The sequence below is a fragment of the Lingula anatina genome, chromosome 3 (genome assembly GCF_051362555.1).
Source record: "Lingula anatina isolate TDL-2025a chromosome 3, LinAna3.0, whole genome shotgun sequence".
NCBI classification, from domain to species: domain Eukaryota; kingdom Metazoa; phylum Brachiopoda; class Lingulata; order Lingulida; family Lingulidae; genus Lingula; species Lingula anatina.
In genome coordinates, this window is record NC_141769.1 from 1944128 (window position 1) to 1962774 (window position 18647).

General features: G+C 35.5%; 2 protein-coding genes and 3 long non-coding RNA genes across 6 annotated transcripts; 1 reads left to right on the plus strand and 4 right to left on the minus strand.

Annotated features, from left to right (window-relative positions):
• Positions 1 to 367: 367 nt before the first annotated feature.
• On the minus strand, positions 368 to 3514 carry LOC106178537 (uncharacterized). 2 transcript variants are annotated; one of them, XR_001239966.2, is made up of 3 exons: positions 3231 to 3514; positions 1720 to 1811; positions 368 to 1307 (listed from the first exon to the last, which is right to left on the minus strand). It is a non-coding gene; the product is annotated as an uncharacterized LOC106178537 (long non-coding RNA). The 2 variants fall into 2 exon arrangements; XR_001239965.3 differs by lacking the exon at positions 368 to 1307 and adding an exon at positions 1316 to 1611.
• A 1221-nt stretch (positions 3515 to 4735) lies between these two features.
• Positions 4736 to 5715, minus strand: LOC147762775 (uncharacterized). Its single transcript, XR_015333464.1, has 2 exons — positions 5366 to 5715; positions 4736 to 5212 (listed from the first exon to the last, which is right to left on the minus strand). It is a non-coding gene; the product is annotated as an uncharacterized LOC147762775 (long non-coding RNA).
• Positions 5716 to 5719: 4 nt separating this feature from the next.
• Positions 5720 to 8441, plus strand: LOC106158294 (uncharacterized). Its single transcript, XR_015333463.1, has 3 exons — positions 5720 to 5844; positions 6791 to 6881; positions 7807 to 8441. It is a non-coding gene; the product is annotated as an uncharacterized LOC106158294 (long non-coding RNA).
• Positions 8442 to 9682: 1241 nt separating this feature from the next.
• On the minus strand, positions 9683 to 11736 carry LOC147762776 (uncharacterized). Its single transcript, XM_087007478.1, has 3 exons — positions 11589 to 11736; positions 10936 to 11020; positions 9683 to 10435 (listed from the first exon to the last, which is right to left on the minus strand). Exons 1-3 carry the CDS (start codon positions 11680 to 11682, stop codon positions 9802 to 9804), a joined length of 813 nt encoding a protein of 270 aa, XP_086863604.1. The 5' UTR covers positions 11683 to 11736; the 3' UTR covers positions 9683 to 9801.
• Positions 11737 to 12232: 496 nt separating this feature from the next.
• LOC147762777 (secretory phospholipase A2 receptor-like) lies at positions 12233 to 18429 on the minus strand. The gene is made up of 8 exons (XM_087008088.1): positions 17672 to 18429; positions 16032 to 16253; positions 15610 to 15801; positions 14944 to 15225; positions 14466 to 14627; positions 13955 to 13999; positions 12579 to 12656; positions 12233 to 12443 (listed from the first exon to the last, which is right to left on the minus strand). The coding sequence occupies exons 1-8, from the start codon at positions 17775 to 17777 to the stop codon at positions 12334 to 12336; spliced, it is 1197 nt and encodes a 398-aa protein (XP_086864214.1). The 5' UTR covers positions 17778 to 18429; the 3' UTR covers positions 12233 to 12333.
• Positions 18430 to 18647: the final 218 nt, after the last annotated feature.

Below are 18647 nucleotides of genomic sequence, written 5' to 3' on the forward strand. Positions count from 1 at the left end.
AAAATCACCAAGGATAAGAGTTAATAAGTCAAAAGAAAACGTCTCAGCTGTGGTTTTTGAAAATGACATTCAAGTGAACGTCTGTCCTCACTGCCAAAGAACATAATATTAATACATAAACGTTTGGACCCTCCTGCCCTTGGGTCCTGGTTTTAAACTTCTTTAAGTATTTTTTCTCTCACTCAGTATAATTTTAATATCATAATGCATTAAAGTGAAATTTTAATCAAAGGTTGAGGCAATGCCACGACATGTCAGTTTACTAAATACTCGTTATAAATTTCTTTATCTTGGAAATTACCTTTTTTCAGGATTATTTTCACAAATACTAACACTTCATATTTGTCGGTAAAGTAGTACACAGTGCTAAACATTACAGATAATTTTTATTCATTCATAAATATATTTATGTACAAAATATATCAGAAATTTTAGTATTAACTGAACTCTTTAAAGTGAAACAAATAAAGAAGAGAATTTTGAATTTCAAATTATTATTTACTATATTAACTTAAAATATCTTTTAAGTCAACTCTATACTCAAGCATCATGATAGTAGCATCTGTGAGTAAAACCATTTTATTATATCAATAGAAGAACAAAAACAAAATTTTACACAAGCAGTAATTAATGAAGTCATAGGAATGATTAAGTTGCTATAGTTTTCTAGTTTTATGCAGTCTATGTTGGCATTTTTTTCAACCGTGCGAATAGAAATAATTATATTCTTTTTATCTGACTTGCTGATACCAGTCTGTGCCAGATACTATTCCACTCACAGGCCAGCAAGGTCTGAGAATCTAATGAGCTGAATGAAAAAATCCCTAGAAGATAAAGTGGCTAATTCTTACAAATAGGATAAAAAACATGGGATTTTCAAAAGGTTATTATAAATCAAGACAACACTTAGTAAGAACATTTATAAAATGAACTGGAGTACATGTTACAGCTGAAAAAATTAACTGGGCCAGTAAGTGACTGCTTTAAAGAAATTTCACTGAAACAGTCCAAATTTTACTGGCAATCAAGTAGACTGTTATACCATGGCACTCAACAAATTATATATAGGTTTTGAATTTTTTTCCACGTGACAGTAACATAAAATTAATGTCAACTTTTGAAATGTATAGAGTCAGTTAGGTGACTGAAAATATTTTAAAATGTCATGAAGGAGTACTATTAATCTAATGCAATCTCTGTTGGCCAGTCTTATCCAGTTTCTTCTCCAAAAATGACAACTAGAGTGAGAATTTCTTCAGGGTCTTTTCTTCTGCCTGCCAATGCCATGCCACTCAGAAGAGAGAAACCTGTAGGTTAGAAAAAAAAAAAAAAAACATAATAATAGCATTATGAACTACTAGTATCCATGTAGACATTACAGAATTACGCAGTGAAGTTTAATGTGTCTTGTTATGACTTGACTGAAATAATGTTCACCACATAAATGAACAATTTACAACTAAATTTATGTAGAATATCAAGATTCATGATCACAAGCTAATAACCCCAAGAAATTGAAAGAAATTGTACTTATTACAAGAAATTATTTAAATCCGCCCTGGTTCCTACTCTTCTGACAGGACAAAAAGGGGATTTCAGAGAGGCTGGTTGCTAAAAGGAAAATGCCCAAGGTTGTTGTATTTTGAAAAAAAATTAAGAAGGGTACTGTTGTTAGTGAATGTTTAATGCATCATAGGCATTATGACAAAAGTAACTTACCCCAGACACGCTGACCTCTTTTTTCATTGACATTTTTTAATTTTTTCCAGTCTGACCATAATTCATATATTCAATGCAACCATCTCCCATATCTATAATAGAAGAAAAAAAAACTTGAGTAGTGTTAAGATAAGCATGTAAAATTCATTATCAATTTTGAGAGAATTTCTGTTTCAACACTGCAAGATGAAATATTTACTTTCAAGTAATGAATAAACCTTAATAGAGTTCTATTCTTTTGTAACCACCAAGGCAAAGCTTCTTTCTTAAAATGAACTGAAACATCCAAGCTTGCCACCTAACATGCCAAAGTAGTGAAGTATAATTAAAGTAGAGAAGCAAGTACCCCTTAATAATAGAGGTGCCTTACACAATAAGGTGTGTCTTACACACCTTGACTCAAAGGGAGATGTGTAGTGAGATAACAGGTAAAGTAATTGGTGGAGCCTAGGTGAACTTAAAACCTTAAGACTTTAAATTAAGAAGCACCAGGATTCATGGGTGTTCTTTTTTCAAAGGTTTAATATGAATTAAAACATATATATGTAAAAAGAAGACTAAATAAGTTTAAAATAACTATACCAAAGACACTGTGAAGTCAAACTTCCCGTTAGACCGCCATGATGGAAAATGCTAAGTGGAGGCAAAACTTTTCCAGTCAAAATAACTGAGCACCTTACTTTAACAACAAAGTTACCACTCCAATGCCACCCACCATGGTGAGAAGAAAATTGATGACCAACTGTCATGATAAGTCTTTTTAGATTTAAACATGAAAAAGGTAAAGGCCAAAATGGTACATTTACCCATAACACTAGAGTAAAAAATTGGTATTCTGAACAAATCAGGTTATTTTTTTCAAGAAATATTGGAGCAGTATCCATGCAATATATACCACGCCACGAACAAGATGTTCAAGAATCTAAACACACCAAATTTTTTTATAATCTTGCATTTGAAAAGTACAAAAAGCGGTAAGGCTTTTGGCCGTAACAAGCGTAACACTTTTTGATCGGAACTCATGAAAATTGTCAATTGTCGTATCCAAGCTAGACCACATGTAAAATCGCAAAAAAAAAAACAATACTGCTCAAGCAAGTGTGTTGCAAACATAACAATTAGTTAAATTTTATGACTGTCATGTGACACAAGTTTCAAAAAGTAGGAGGAAAATGTCTTTTGGAGTAATTTTTTTTTGAAATATTAACAAGATGGCGGCTTAAGCATCTGCTTGTTATTCGGCTACTGAAAGTGCACCTAAGTTTTATTCTTTGCTATTGCCACAAATTACTTAACAATTGCAACTGTATAAAGACCAAACTTTCTTCATCTGATACTATATTTATAGGCACTTGTTATGAGTGGGAAATATTTTTTGTGCAATATTTATTCTCCACACACCACCTCGCGAGATCAACGTGTAGCTGGACACTTACACAGTGAGACCCTACGACATAAAAGTTGCAATTTATCTTCATATTTCGTGTAGTTATGCATTTAAAAGCACTTACCTGTTTTTTGAAAACCTTGTCCAACGTTATATCATATAAATTCTGTATTTCTCTCATTTTTTAGAAACTTGGGACTCCGTTTCTGTTTCTGTCCTCAAAAATCAACAGACGAAGGCACAGATACTAACAAACGAGATTTAAACGAGAGTAGCAATTAAGCGTAACAGAGATAGGCATCCATTGTTCTCTGGGTTCTATTCATTCCGACCAATGAGAGACCGTAATACGGGCTCCGCCCCCACGCGTGTAATCTCCTTCTGTTATAACTCCTTGGTAATACAATGGATAAAAATTTATCCAATACCATATTTGGAAAAAGACATTCCCATAATGCAGTTGGTTGCTATAAACATTATAAAAGCCATGATAGTTGCTAACAAAAAGTGGTCTATACCATATTTGGAAAATAAATAACCCATAATAAACAATATTCTAAGTATATTTCAAGATGGTACATTCATTAAAACTAAGATCTAATAAACAGAAAGATTGGACAGCGGCATTTTCCCTTTGACCAGACGTTCGTACGGGTAAACATTGCTCTATTGTTCCCCTTAAGTTGTTTTGATAGCCGGGCTTAATTTTAATCCCCATTGTACCTAACCCGTGTTTAGCGAATAGCGTGATTTCTCGTGCATTCTCGCGGACGCCACATCGTCGTCAAGTAGATCCGCCATATTGGATAAGCAATGGCACACGTGGAGTTTTTTATTAAAAAGTTCTAAAGATGTACAGTTTGTTTACATTTCGTAGTTGTCTTAATACTTTATATTCAGAGGAGGCAATACCCAATAGCGCACTACCTGTAACAACAGCTGCCATTTTATAGAAATTGACTCAACGTGGAGATATAGCCGGAAACGTGACGAGATCATCAACGTAACAGATAGTGATATTCGATGCCGTTTTGGACAATAAGGTCATGCTAATCACTGGGAGAAACTGAATGGTGAAGCTACACCAAAACAGAAACTTGATCTATTATGCATGTTTGTAAAACATTGTCACTATTAGCGGTCATTCTTTTAAAGCATAATCAATTAAAATTCACCAGAATATTCGTAGCAAATCAGTGAAACAAAAAGGACTGAAAAAAAAAATCCTTTAAGAAAAAGTAGTTTTTAATTTCACTTTCACAAACACTAATTTGGGTACCTACTTCATAATGATAGTGAAAGGTAAGACATATCTTTATACTGACAATCAAATAAAAGTAAACTCGTTTTTTCATATTTATAAAGAACACATGCAATATAGTTTCCTTGCGACTGCATAATCATGCACATATATTTAAACTCTGCAAAATCTGTTTTGAAACATATGTCTTTTGAACATCTTCCACAGAATGTATTGGAAGAATAATATGTGTAACAATTTTGTTTGCCATCTCACTAAAAATGACTAAATAAAAGATGATTGCTAAAAATTATCAATATTTCATCAGATTTAGCATTTAAAACTGATCATTCATTTCTGGCTGATATAGTAACATAATACAAGTCATATTCTGTTCATAAGCATTTTATTATAGATTTAATAAGGCACAGATATTGAAATGCAAATAAAAATGTTAACAACTTTAGATACCACTGACTGTTACACAATCACAACAGATAGGTAATTTATTTAGGAGTACTAGTTTCACATGACAAAGAATTATAGCATTTTCCCCCTATTTTGACTTGTTTCAACATTAATATCTCATTCAATAAAAATTATGCACGTGATGATAATATTTATCTATTGTTAAGAGCACTACTGACTAATTCCAACCTAGACTTGACAGTAAACTAAACTTCAGAGTTTACAGAAGGGAGACAATTTATAGTGATATATTTGTTTTTCATGAAGAACAACATATGGCTAGTTTCAAGGTGGTCCATTTGCTGAAATATCAATGTGCCTGTCAGGTTCTTGAGTAGCACCGAGTTAACTTGACAGAGGTATGTCGTCATCAGAATCACTTCCATTGCAACATATATCTGAAAAAATATTATCACACAGTTAAAAAGATGCTGACGTGTTAATTGCTCATGTTATGTTAAAGTCCACTGTATGGACAACACTGACCTAGCTTTTCGTGCACTTGTAAAACTATCGAGCAAAAATTAAATATTTAATTTCGGGCAGCTTACCATTTTGCTTATTTAATACATCTGTGTGTCTTTTTGATTGTTTACAATCACTTTGCAAACTTGACAGTGGTGCATCTAAATCATCTGCAACACTTGCATTATGACATTCACCCGAAATAATAAAATAATATTTTACTGTTAAAAAGGTTCTGACATGTGCTACTCTCTTATTATTTGTCATTTGTATAATTCCACTCAATCCACTGTGGTGATTGCACCTGCCTTTTTGTATCCGATACTGGTAATAATGTTGTTGGTACAGTGGAAATCCGATACTTGTAATAATGTTGTCGGTACAGTGGAAATATCTTACTGAGCATGACACACAAGGGACAGATTGATAGTGCCCATGTATGTACAGCCCGGGAGCCACCGGCTCATATGACGGTTATTTTGGAGAATATTAGATTTGGCCTCGTTTTCAAAACTTGAAGTGGCGGCCGTCCTAAATATGGCGGGAGAAGCAGGCATAGAGACAGGTAAGATGAACAGACGTTTATACGCTGATATGTTGATAATTTTACTAATGCACTTGACAGAACGATAAAGTATGTTCTGAAGCTATATTTTATATACCATAGTAGTGTTTAGGTATCGGTTTCACTGAATCTTCTATCAAGTTACTGTCGTGTTCCAAAATGGCGGCACACAGAACCCAAATGTAAACACGTTCTTTTGAATTGTGCCAAATGCAGATAACAATGATTTTTCTTTATCTGTTCAGTTTTTTTAATAGTTTGACATATGTTTTTGAACAGGTAAAAAATTTATGTAGGAACCTAACCTGTAACTTATCGATTTTCTACATTTCCGACAGGTAGTATATTTTGCAATGTTCCGAGTAACTACATGGGCAGTCTTGTGTTACATCTTGAATGAATGTCGAAGTTTAATATTGAATTTTTGCATTTTCATGCAATTTTTTGGTGTTTTGAAGTTAACTAGATTAAATGCTTCATGAAATGACAGTGTGTGTGGTTGGGGCGATCACAGTAGAGTGAATGTGGGGGCAGTCTTGCCTCATGTCTTGTATGAATGTCACAATAAAATATTGAGAATTTGCCTTCTTATGCTTTTTTTTTTGTGCTTTGATGTTTATTAACAGAAATGGCCCGCAAAATGACATGTAGTATACTTGATTCTGTATAGATAGATATATTATGAGAGGGGGATAGGTCACTTTTGAGGATGTAAAAGCCATTTTTTAGATATTCTACATTATCCTTTTCATGCTATTTATTTGCATTTTGATTTAAGTAAGATGAAAAAAAAACAAAAAAAGTAATATTTTGAAATTTCCATGAAAAAGGATTGAAACTTGTATAAACTGATAGAAAATATTTATCAGTTATTTATTATTATCATGTACAAGAATGCCCAATAAATAATAGGTTCAATATTTTATCTACCTTTTTATACTTTCAGTGACCTATAGTGTTGACAGTTCAAAGGCTTGTATTATAACAATTAAGATGTCAGTGTTCCACAGCTGAATATACATGTACATTGCCAAGTAGTAAGTAGCTTTTCATATCAATTTATTGGTATATATCACTTGAACATATTTTTTATTTTATCATAAATTGAATAATATATCATGCCCAAGAGAAAGCTTAGCTAGGACATTTACCCATGTGTTTTCCTTGTGGTCCCTGTCCAAGGTGTGGGAAAGTCTATTTATAGTTGTTGGATGTTGATGTCAGTGAAAAGCAATGTTATCTGCCCTGCATGTGTGTGCATGGGGTGAGTGTGGGGCCACACATGCTTGTAAATTATAGTTGTGAAAGATACAAAATTGAAAACCAACCACGAGCATCTTTTCAAAAATATGAATAACAAATTTTGACTTTTAACATGTTTGCTTCTTTGGCAGGGTACAAATGTACAATATCAATATGGGGGAAAACTTGTTAGTCAAAATAAGTTTTATTACATTTTTACCCCCATTTGTTGACCATTTGCAATACATACGTACATACATACTGTGCATCATAAAATGCCAAGTGCTATAACATTGTGTATATGTTTTCAAATTGTGATAGCCATATCATAGGCAATTTTTTGTTAGAAGGAACAGTTTAGTTTTGTTTAAAATCTCCCACACACACAACACATGGGTTATAAGTATGTGAGGGGAAAATGTTTCATGAAAAAAAGAACATTATATCAACAAAACTCCTCCTTTGTTTTATAGTGTATTATAGTTGTGAACACTGTAGTTTGTAGACTTCAATATTGATACACTTTAAGAGTACTATTTTAGATAAATCGATTGATACCAGCTTCCCTATTATCAAGATTGTGGTTTATTATTTATGCTGATTTTAGTGCGTGTTGTTGTTGTTGTTGTTGTGTGTGTGTGTAAAGATATATGCAGGTAAAAATGTTTTTGAATGTTACCTTTTCAAACTTTTTAATGCTTTAATCTAATATTTTTCTAGGCTTGAAGAACATGAAAGGGACCAGGATTAATCATTTTGCCATTCCTTGGCAATTATGACAGAAGCTCAGAAGTTACTTAATCCTTTTAAAACTGAAAACATGCTTTTAAAACTTGGTTACAGTTATTTCTAATGAATAAAATACATTAACAGATTCATGTAATATAATTAAATGTGCAAGTTTTTAAATGAAGTTTGGCTGTGAAATCACCACTATGACACTTACAAAATAAATTCAAATGAAAATATAGACTGGTACAGGACTAACTGGTATCAGTGAAATAAATTGCTGATTCCAGGTAAATTTATGAAATTATATAAATTGTTTATATTGATCCTGTTTTTAAAAGGAGTAGTGTGTCCTGTGGCTATAACTCTATGTTATGATCAAGAAGTGTAAAATATAATTGCCATATCAATGTGTTGCAAAAGTAAAAAATAATTTTTGCCACAAATATACATGTATATTTGCATCAGCTTTAATTCCTGTTGGCTGTCACAATATTGATATTTTTGTTGATGATATTATGTTTTAAATATTATATAGTTGTTCATATGTAAAAAAAAACAAATTCAGTTGATAAAAGTCTTGTTTGTTTTGTTTTTATTAGTCTTTCAATAAAAAGAAACTGGCAGCGGGTGGCCTCGTGTAATAGATAAATGCTTATTTACCAAAAAAAAAAATGAAATGTTCATTTCCTCCATTCTTCCTGTGCAAGATTCTCTTCTCTATATAGAAAATATTGTGCGGGTGGGGAATTCAAAACGAGGTTAGAATATAACAAGAATGTACTAAGTCAAAACGAGGCTGGCTTACGGTTGTTGCAAGTACGACTTTTTTTTACATACACGGGTGTGAATTGATTTGTGCCATTCCTGGATAACGGTAAAGTTCCTTACATGCTTACATTGGCAGAAAGCTGAATAAATTTGCCACAACTTACTGATAATTCGAAGTTGGAACCTGTTCTCTAAGAATGCAAGCATTAGAGGTAAAGTTGAACTCCAGTTACAGCTTTGGTAAAACTTCGATTTCAAATTCACTTTTGAACACAAAATATGGTTTAGATCAACTCGAGGAACATCTCACATCATTTGAAATTTATTTCTAAAGATGACAGTATACATAATAAGACTCTCATACCCTTATTACTCGAGATATTCTACCGTTTCTGACACCCTATAAATTTCACAAAAATGCACGCAATTCTGTTTATTAGATCTTAGATTAAAATAATGGGGAAAATATATACAGGATATTTTAGTGTCAGTGTCGATAACACATCACATTGCATTAGTTGAGCCTCATGCAATGTTTACACAGATTACACAGTTGAAGGGCAAGGTCGTGACATACTTTCTAACAAAATGGCTGACTTGGCACATTTGGCAGATTCTGTCAATAGCAGTGTAGACATTTTTCGTCGATTTAAAAGGTATGTTTTAGTAAAATAAAGATAGTTGGTCTCTCAGGGAGATTGCATGGATTTTGTTCGTAGCAGGCGCGATGTCAACTTTGATAAAGTCTGTTATGTAATCTATTGATTCAGCATCACTTAAATCATCAAAAGCAAACATACATCTTCTAAAATTCTCTTTCTAATCATTCTACGCCTGTGAAATCTCATAGGATTTACTTCCAAAGCAAACAGGTTCGCCATTTTTGATGATTTAACAGCATGATAGCAGATTTATCCCACCTATTTCGAGCGGACAACTTTATCCTCTGAATAAGCTGATTTATCCTCTGGATAACGCTATCCACTGTTGATGAAACGCACTATCCTCTGGACAGCTCTATCCAGAGGATAGCGGCCATTTTTAGCCATAGGATAGCGCTATCCAGCCTTGATGAAACCGGGCCCTGGAGTTTGCATAATACAATAAGATAACCTGCAGATTGCAGGTTTATTGTAAAGCACTGGTAGTTTTTGAGGAGTGTAACTAGTGTAAACTGGCTTTTAAATCATTCGATCATACAAAAGATACTTCTGTTCATTCTCCGTATATATCATTTTCAGTCATCTCTATTTCGTCAATGGTATCGTCTGGATTTCCTTCATGCTGCTGACGATACTTCTTCTTTTTTGCCATGTCTACTTTTCCATAAAGTTGGGAAATGTCGTCTTCACTTAAAGCGCTGTCAGTGACTTTGTTGCCACTGTCATTGTCGCTTTTGGTAGCATCTAGTGACGTAAAGTGAGGAGGAACGTTGACATCATCCATAGTAGAGTAAGTGCCAAAACTTTGCTGGAAGTCTGCGTTTAAATCTGCTCCATCATCGCGGTCAATACTTGCATAAGTTCCGCTTCCTATCATGTTGCTGTTTCTGTCTGAAACTCTGTGCCCAGCATCGACGCCATTTGTGCCTCCTACCACGATGTTTTCATTCATGACGTTGTCAATTTCAGCAGATCCTGTTTGTGCTTGTCCGCCATGATTTGCCTGTTTTGAGCCGTGAGCTGTCCTAATTACCAATCCCTTGTAATAAGGACGAGTTTCTCTTTTCGGTGTCTGGGAATCCAGACCGTCTTGCCCTTCTGTCGCAACATGGTCATAGTAAGACCCGGCTGACTCGCCAGTATATTGAACAGAGGCCTTGGTGATATGTGTATTAGTCTTTCTTTTCCTGAATTAAATGAGATATTGTTAAACACCAGGGCCGTAGCCTGAGCAAAAGGCCGGGGGGGGGGGGGGGGGGCGGGGGGGGGGGGGGCAGTAAGCGGACACAAGGGGACGAATCCCCCGAAGGGGGAGGGGGTGTCCCCATACCAGTGTGGAAAATTCTAAATCCCAGGGGGGGCAGCTGCCCTCCCCCCCCAGCCCCCTGGAGGCTACGGCCGTGAACTCCTGCATAGACCAAAGACAATGAGAAGTTCCATTGGTTAAAATGTTATCTAAACATATGACATTTGAAACTGTTATAAATCATGCCTCAATGCTGCCAATCGAATTTTTTTAAAAAATACCACAGAAGTCATGTTATAAGTATACGACTGATAGGTCTTATCAAAATTCAAGCCATAACGAATTGCGAAAATTCGATGGTAATGTTTTAAACTGATTTAAGTCTGATTACTGGAATTATAACATGCACAGGTAATCCTCGAGACAAATGGGCCTTCTTACCTCCTCCACCAAAAACCGACACCGACAGTTACCAAGATGATGATCATGACTATTGAACATCCGACAGCAATACCTGCTATCATCCCTGAAGTATATAGATACATATTTTGTCGTCTCATTTCAGAAATATTTTGTACTACGTTATAGGCCCGTAGCCAGGGGAGTTCGGGGGTTCAAAATAATCCCCCTTTTTACTTGGAAAAGGTCCACTTACATGAGGATTTTATGTCAAAAGGTCCACTTTTTCAGAAAACCATATCCCCACCCTCTCTGAAATTGCTGGCTACGGGCCTGCGTTAAATACCTTTTTTTCAATTCAAATATTTATTAATGCCTTTTAAGCTTATGTAAATATATAAAACTACCCGCAATTTCAATTTTATTTTACCAGTGGTGAAAATAAAAGCTAAAAGTAAACATTCAGTTTGCTCTAATCAATTTTGATAAAGTGTAATTATCTAGATGCTTATCTAAAGGCAGCACTGAGGGTCTGCAATGATGTGGGTAATATGTTTTTCTATAGTGAACTATCCATTTGCTGTGTTATTTTGATATTCAATCATAAAATTTTCGCATTAAGCAATAATCGTATCGTAAAATGCTTTCAGTTTTATTATGATAAAGAACGGAAAAATTAATTAATGATTAAATACCAGGAGACATTGGTTCAACTGTCTTCCCACCAGCATAGGGCACTTTATTACCTAAAATGGAAATGGAGCATTTAAAACATGATGGCCTGTTCATTTATCAGGTGTACAAAGGGATGTGCGATTTTCAGTTATAACCTCCAGTTCAATATGTTATCTTTAAATATCCCATGTAAGCTCTTTTTACGACAACACTAATAATTTGTAAAGCTGTATGTCGTGTTTATAATTATACCACCAGTACTTCTAACGCTACTGTTTATAATATAATAAGTTAAATCAAAATATACAGGTTAAGAAGTGTGATAGATTTATGATTAATGTGTTTTATTGAAAAAGTTCACAAATTAAGTTCAAAGATTTAAAAAAATAGAAAGAAAGTGCATGTAATCTTTTGGCAAACCCTCTTTCAGATGGCACACATTCGATAAGCATTATTATTATTTGTAGTGGTGGTAATTGAATGAGATTCAAAATATTAAGAGAGAAATAGAAAACAAAATTGTTGAAGTCTTAAGAAGAAATAGACATGGTATTGATCAAGGGCTGTATATTTATTAAGTTCAGAAGATCTTCTGATGAAAATTATTATTATTATTATAATTCTTATTTTGTATTTTTAGTTAGATGAGCACTATTAATATTGTCATAGCTTGGAACAAAAAAAAAGTGGGAAAAGCTAGGGAGAATACTTTTACACGTAGTTGGCGATGGATGTGGTAAAAGGTGACAAAGGTGTGAATAGTAACTAAATAGCCTCACTCTTGTCAGTGCTTCCTCTCACAGTGACTGTCTCAGTGACTGCTGACGTCACATTTACGCCATCGGTCTTAGAAATGGGGGTAACTGTAGAGCCATCTGTAACACAGGACACAAACCATTTTAGAAAAAAGGACACTAGTGCTTTTTACGAACAACGTGTATTGTTTTACTGTATTGCGTCAATGTTGAAGCAAAATTTAATTAGAGATAAAAAGCCGAACACGCCAGTACCTGTTGTTGTTCTGTAATCTTTTGTTGAAGGATTTAAAGTCACGATCTTGGTGGTAGGCATGCTTGTCATGGGAGCATCTAAAAAGTAAAGTGTCAAAAAGTTTTTTAAAAGAGGCTTGTCGAAGGATGTGGAACCCACAACACTTGAAAGAAAAGACAGAAGCATCTTTTAAGTGAACCTAGCGTTTTTAACTTAAAACGACACGAGGTGTTGGTCAGTGAAGTATTTATAAAAGATAAAGAAAAAGGAGGGTAAACTCCGATTTCGCCAGCCTCTTGATGCACACTAAAATTTGGGCATAATTAAGCTCAGCACCTGTGCTTTCATTCATGGGCACATTATATGGCACGAAGAAATATGTATTTTCTCGGTTTATATACAATTTGAAGTGAAGTTCAATATACTCAACGTACTTCCGTCTTGGGAATTCAACTCCCTAAGCACAGAATTGCCCTACCCTAGGTTCTACATTTCAGTATTGCCAGCTTGATCTTGATTTCATATGTAACCCATATCAGCAGTACTGACTACTGTTAAGCTCCCCATGCAAAGGTATGAATAGTGAGCAAGCTAGCTTTATAGTGCCCTGACACTCGGGGCACCTCACCCCTGTGTCACATGATATACTGAACAAAAATATAAACGCACGAAACTAAAATGGACAGTTGAAATGAATAATCATGAAATATGCCCAGGTTGATGGTTTATTTGTGAACTGATGGATTTGTTTTGATCAATTACAGTCGTCTGGTTTCACTTGGCCGCTCCCCGTGAGTATACTCAAAGGTTCAGTTTTTACACCCATAAGACTATTGGAGCATGATGGAGTAGAGGTCAATCTGCAAGACTAATACTCGGACACTCTCTACCGTCTAGGCAATAAAAGGACACACCAAAAAGTGTATTTCTGCCACTTATCAACATGCCACAGATGTCTGGAACCATGCTGGCTTGTCAGTAACAGAAGTTGCAGCATGCCTGAATGTGCATCATTCCACTGCCGTCTGTGAACACGCTTCAGAGACACTGGTAGCAATTGGAACCACCCTCATGCACCAACAAACACCTGTGGAATGTTCTGGATCAGAGTTTTCAGCCATCATGTTCCAGCTCTCGAAAATGTTCGCCAACTGCAAGAAGCACTCCAGGAGGAATGGGATAATATCCCTTAGGCCTCTATTGACAACTTATATGATATCCATGCCCTGCTGGTATACTGCTCTGCACAAATTTAATGGTGTCTGTGTGTTTTTGTGTGTTTTTTTTGTGCGTGTATGTGGAGGTTGTTGAGTAAAGTTGAACCCATATTAATAAGATATGAATAGCTTCATTTATTAAAAAAAAATCAGTTAAATTCAGTTGTGTCTTTCTTTACCCGATGTAACTGGACGATTTCCTTCAGTTGACCAAGTTGTTGCTCCTGTAATGAAAAATACTAAGCTTTAAAACTAAGGCAAGTTTTTAATCACAAAACTACTTTGAGCTCAGCTGTGTTATGTTATAAGAATATAAGTATTTTTTCTTCAAACAACAGCTTAATATTGAAATTGTAATCCCTGGTGAAGATCCTCTTATATACATCTAAAAATTGTAGGTAAACAATGTCAATATTAAGCTGTTGACTAAGGAAAAAATCATTTATTCTTTAGAACTGAATTTCGTCACTTAATTACATTCCTGTTAATATACATATGCGTCAGTGCATCAGTTTTGCGAGATAACCAATCGACCGCAAAGCACATGCTTGTCACGCTTCCTTTAATATCTTTTTGCGAGTGTTTCAAATTTCTATAACATTGTTTGCTTGTTTTCTCGCTGTAAGTTAAACATTTTTCTGAGATCCTGGATGAATGTTTAAATATGTATTCAGATACAGACTGGCTCACCTAGTGGATATTCACAGATATACGGCAGTGTCTCGCTGCAATCTTTCATCGCCCAGCTTCTGGTGACGTCACTTGCAGCTCCTTCCAGTGCAAGACACGCTAGTCCTGTGTTATATGGTGGATACATGATCGGTCTCCAAAACATCAGGTTAATGGGGTTATCTGTAACAATGCCGTATTAGCATTCACTCATACATATTGTACTTTAGACTCATTGATATTTGCAAGTGACTCAAACGAAGAGTTAGGAACGTAAAAATAATAATTGACGACATTATGTGTTCTGTATATTATTATAGAACCTATAATGGAATGATATTATGAATAATGGATTAAATTACCATTAACATTCTGGATTTTTAAATAAACTTTGCTTGAAAAAGCAATCAAACAAAACCAATAAAATATTAAGTTTTACCGTCTATAGACAGAAGATTATTAGTTAAATTCCAATAATCCTTTTACTACATTCCCTTACCGTCCACCCATCTCCATTCACTGTGAACCAATCCGATCCAATGATACCGGGGCCCACTGTTATTGTTAAGTCTATTTTCCACGTTTTTCTGCACTGTGTCGTTGTCTATTTTCAGTAGTTTTCCTCCAGCTTCTCTGCATAACCTGTGACCCTCAAACCAGGTGACTATTTTAGATGGGATACTGATGAAAACACACACCTCGTCCTTTATGTCTGTCCATCTGCTGTTGTTCTGAACCCAATTGAAATTATGATTACCTTCACATACTTGGCTTTTCTTGTCTGAAAATGTAGGACTTAGTCTATGTATGTTAAACAGGCCATTCGCACTTTAAAGAAAGAAACATTCTATTTTAACGTAAACGTGAATAAACTTAATTAAATTTATATAAGTATATAAGGAGTTATAGAAAGTTATGGTGAGATCAAACGAAGGCTTGAATATTGAGATGGATGGTGTGGGGGACGCTAAACCTTCCTCGTGGCAGACATCCAAGAAGAAGAAGAAGAAATTAAGAGTTAAAAATACTTATCTCTCACATGCCTTTTCAGTCTACTTTTCTTGTATTATTCGGTAAGACATTTCATGTTCGGTCACCTATATGGACTTGAAATAGCATTTTCCTTTTAAATCATGATTTAAATATCCTATGACAGCAACTTTACCTGCTTCACAAATGACACCAGATTCCTGTGTCTGTAAGTATTCTCTGTCCACCCATGGAAAAGTGTCTGAGGTGTTTGTCACCCTCAGTAGCGATACTGCAGGCTGGAACTTATTAGGTTCATTATTTGTATCTGGTTGTTGCTTATTATTAGGAGATGTTTGAGGACCGCTCCACTTTGCATATGTTGTTGCTGAAAAGATATGCGTTTATAGACTGTCGCTACAGTTAACAGATATTCGTGGCGCTGGGAGGGGTTAGCTGATCACTGTCTTAGATGAGGTTACACTTTAATACATGCTTATGGCAGAATGCAGTGCGTGTGAAGTGTGTGCATAAGGGTTGTGGAGAGAGAGAGAGAGAGGGGGGGAGGGGGGAAGAGGGGTATCTTAAAATAAGTTTTCTATACATTGTTTTACATACCAGTTAAGGCCCCCTCCTGGTCTATCCACATCCAGTCTGTTAAATTCACCTCCTTGCCACCAAGCCAAACCTCTGATGATGTTAATGTTTGCAGAAATATGTGAGTGTCTCTGTCCCTGATGACAGCCAGTCTACCGTTGCAAGTTTTATTACAATGTTCCAAGGCGCTCTGCCACATCGTTGCGTTAGTGTTCACAAAGTAACATGTTCCATTACGACAACCTGAAAGATATCACATACATGTGTATTTTAGCCTCGGCATATATACCACACCTTAGCCAGTAGGCCTAATACTATCAATCAAGTACTGAATATCCAAATTTGTTATTGCTTAATATGCTTTTTTTTCTTTTTGTGAAGCGAAATATCTGCTCTCCGCTATGTATATTTTCGAATGAAATTGAAGCGAATTTGTACAGTTAAAACCTACTGTTCCCTTTCAGAATAGTATATGTTTGATGCCAGAAAAGTACGAAACTTTTAAAGCTCACCCATGCTTTGCAAATTGACTGAACGCGCAAGTATTTACCTCCAATATATACAGTATATCGTTAGATATAAACCCTTCACGCTTCAAGCATCTGCAACATTTTAATGTAGGCTGTCATTGCGGAATTATAAAAGTGAAAGTATATCGCTGACTCAAAGAATGACTCACGTTGCTTTACTCTGGAGACAGGATATCCAGCAAAATCATATAGACTGTAGGTGTCCGAAGAGGCAACCCCACAAACAAAATTTGTGCAAAATTGTTTGTAAATAATAACTTTAGCTGACTCGTCACATCATAGTTTTTAGTATGATGAGTCTTATTAAATATTTGATATATATTTTTTATCCCTAAGGCCATTACACTTAATACAGACAAGAATTTGTTACATTGTTATTGTTGTTAAAATGGTTAGGATAGACTAGGGGCGGATTCAGATATATTTTCTGACAGTCTTCCAAATTATCTTTGTTGATCCATCCTCCATTTTTGACCGTCTTCCGACAGAAAAAAAAGATACCCGTCAATGTAAACTTGAAAATCTGACCGTCTTTCGGAAGACCCAGAGGACGGCCTAAATCCGCCCCTGGATAGTGGGGTTAAATAATAAAAGCGGCCTTGTTTGGCCAAATCTCGAACAATCGATATTCTTTTTTGTTGTGGATGGGGCTATAAAATTTCATGGTACATTGGGATGGAGGAGACATAAAATAGCACTTACTGCACTTACGTTCACTCTATGAGAGGCGGAGTGTGTGTGTTGTAGTAGGTCTTATGGGTCCAGATTAGCAGTACTACTACTGAAGTAAGGAGGCATTCATCTGGGCGTGCTACTAGTATGTGGTTAGCAAAGGACTACTTGTCACACTTAGGGTTTAACGTTCACATGAGAAGTAGAGTACATTCGAACACTCTTGTTTGGCAAAAATACAACCCCACCCATCCATGCGACGCTGCTGTTTTTTTTACTAGTTGATATAAAATTAGTGATTATTTAAGAACATTGATATTTATACTTCTAACTTGTATCATGGCCATGATAAAGCTCACACATTCAGCTGAGCACACGAGGTGCTAGGATACAAAGAAAAAAGTTATATACAAGGTCCTCACTCCCATGTTACACCACATTTCAATGTATTCTACTTACTGCTTCCTGCTACATTGCAGCCCTGTACACTACCCGGGAGTGGGAGAGCGATCAGTAGCATAGACAACATTGTTATTGCCATGTTACATAAAGTTACTCCTGCCATCTTGTGTCCGTCTACACTTGAATGTCAAGTCATGGTCCTCATGATTTTCTCTTCCGCCTTCCAACACTGACTCACTTAAATCAGGATAAACAGCAAGCATTACGTACTTTTCTTACTTCTCTTTTTGTGTATGTAAATGCAGAGCGAGTGGATAAAAGACTAACAAAACACCTGTGCGCACTTCCTTTATAGTGCGGGAATTCAATACCTATTCTCTCGGGTGTGTGAGGGGGCTATGATATACTTTATTGACGATTTGCAATTTAGGTTAACTTCATATGAGGTTACTTTAACAACTGCGAGTCAGGGTAAAACGATCGTGTTGACACTACAAATTAACACCGGATTTGTGAAAAGAAGCTAAATCACGTTTGGAATAATGACTGTTACAAGTGATAAAATACCGACTGAAGATTTCTTTTGGAATTACTGCACCGTCAGTCTCCCGTTTCAAGTTCACACCCACAGTCGTGCACACGCATGGACGCGCACGCGCACGAATCGCGAATATTTGTTGAAATGGCACGATGTCGTCAACAAACAGTGCATGGAATCTGTTCATCTTGACATGAAGGGACTTGATCTATGACCTATGACGTGACTATTTCTGCAGCCGTAATATAGGTTACACTAATACAGGGTTACTTTTACAATGTAAAATCGAACCGTGCTCGCATTAATAGGTCTACTTCAAATAGAAGCCTTAGCATATGTGGAAGTTATTATTACAAATGTCAAAAAATACCACATGGAAATTTCTTTTGGAGTTCTTTATCTGTCCGTCTTAAGATGTGGTGTAGGGCTCTCTCGAGGGCCGGATGATCCCATTTTTACAGAGAATTTATCATCGATACTTGAAAAAAAAAACAT

Excerpts from the sequence above, each read along its gene's own strand:
- LOC147762776 (XM_087007478.1), bottom strand. The coding sequence starts at position 11,682 with ATGAACAGGCCATCATGTTTTAAATGCTCCATTTCCATTTTAGGTAAT. Across the intron at positions 11,021-11,588 it reads AGTTGAACCAATGTCTCCTG|GGATGATAGCAGGTATTGCT; the intron begins GTATTTAATCAT and ends TATATACTTCAG. Across the intron at positions 10,436-10,935 it reads GTCGGTTTTTGGTGGAGGAG|GAAAAGAAAGACTAATACAC; the intron begins GTAAGAAGGCCC and ends CATTTAATTCAG.
- LOC147762777 (XM_087008088.1), bottom strand. The coding sequence starts at position 17,777 with ATGGCAGGAGTAACTTTATGTAACATGGCAATAACAATGTTGTCTATG. Across the intron at positions 16,254-17,671 it reads CTGCAATGTAGCAGGAAGCA|GTTGTCGTAATGGAACATGT; the intron begins GTAAGTAGAATA and ends GATATCTTTCAG. Across the intron at positions 12,444-12,578 it reads AGATTACAGAACAACAACAG|ATGGCTCTACAGTTACCCCC; the intron begins GTACTGGCGTGT and ends CCTGTGTTACAG.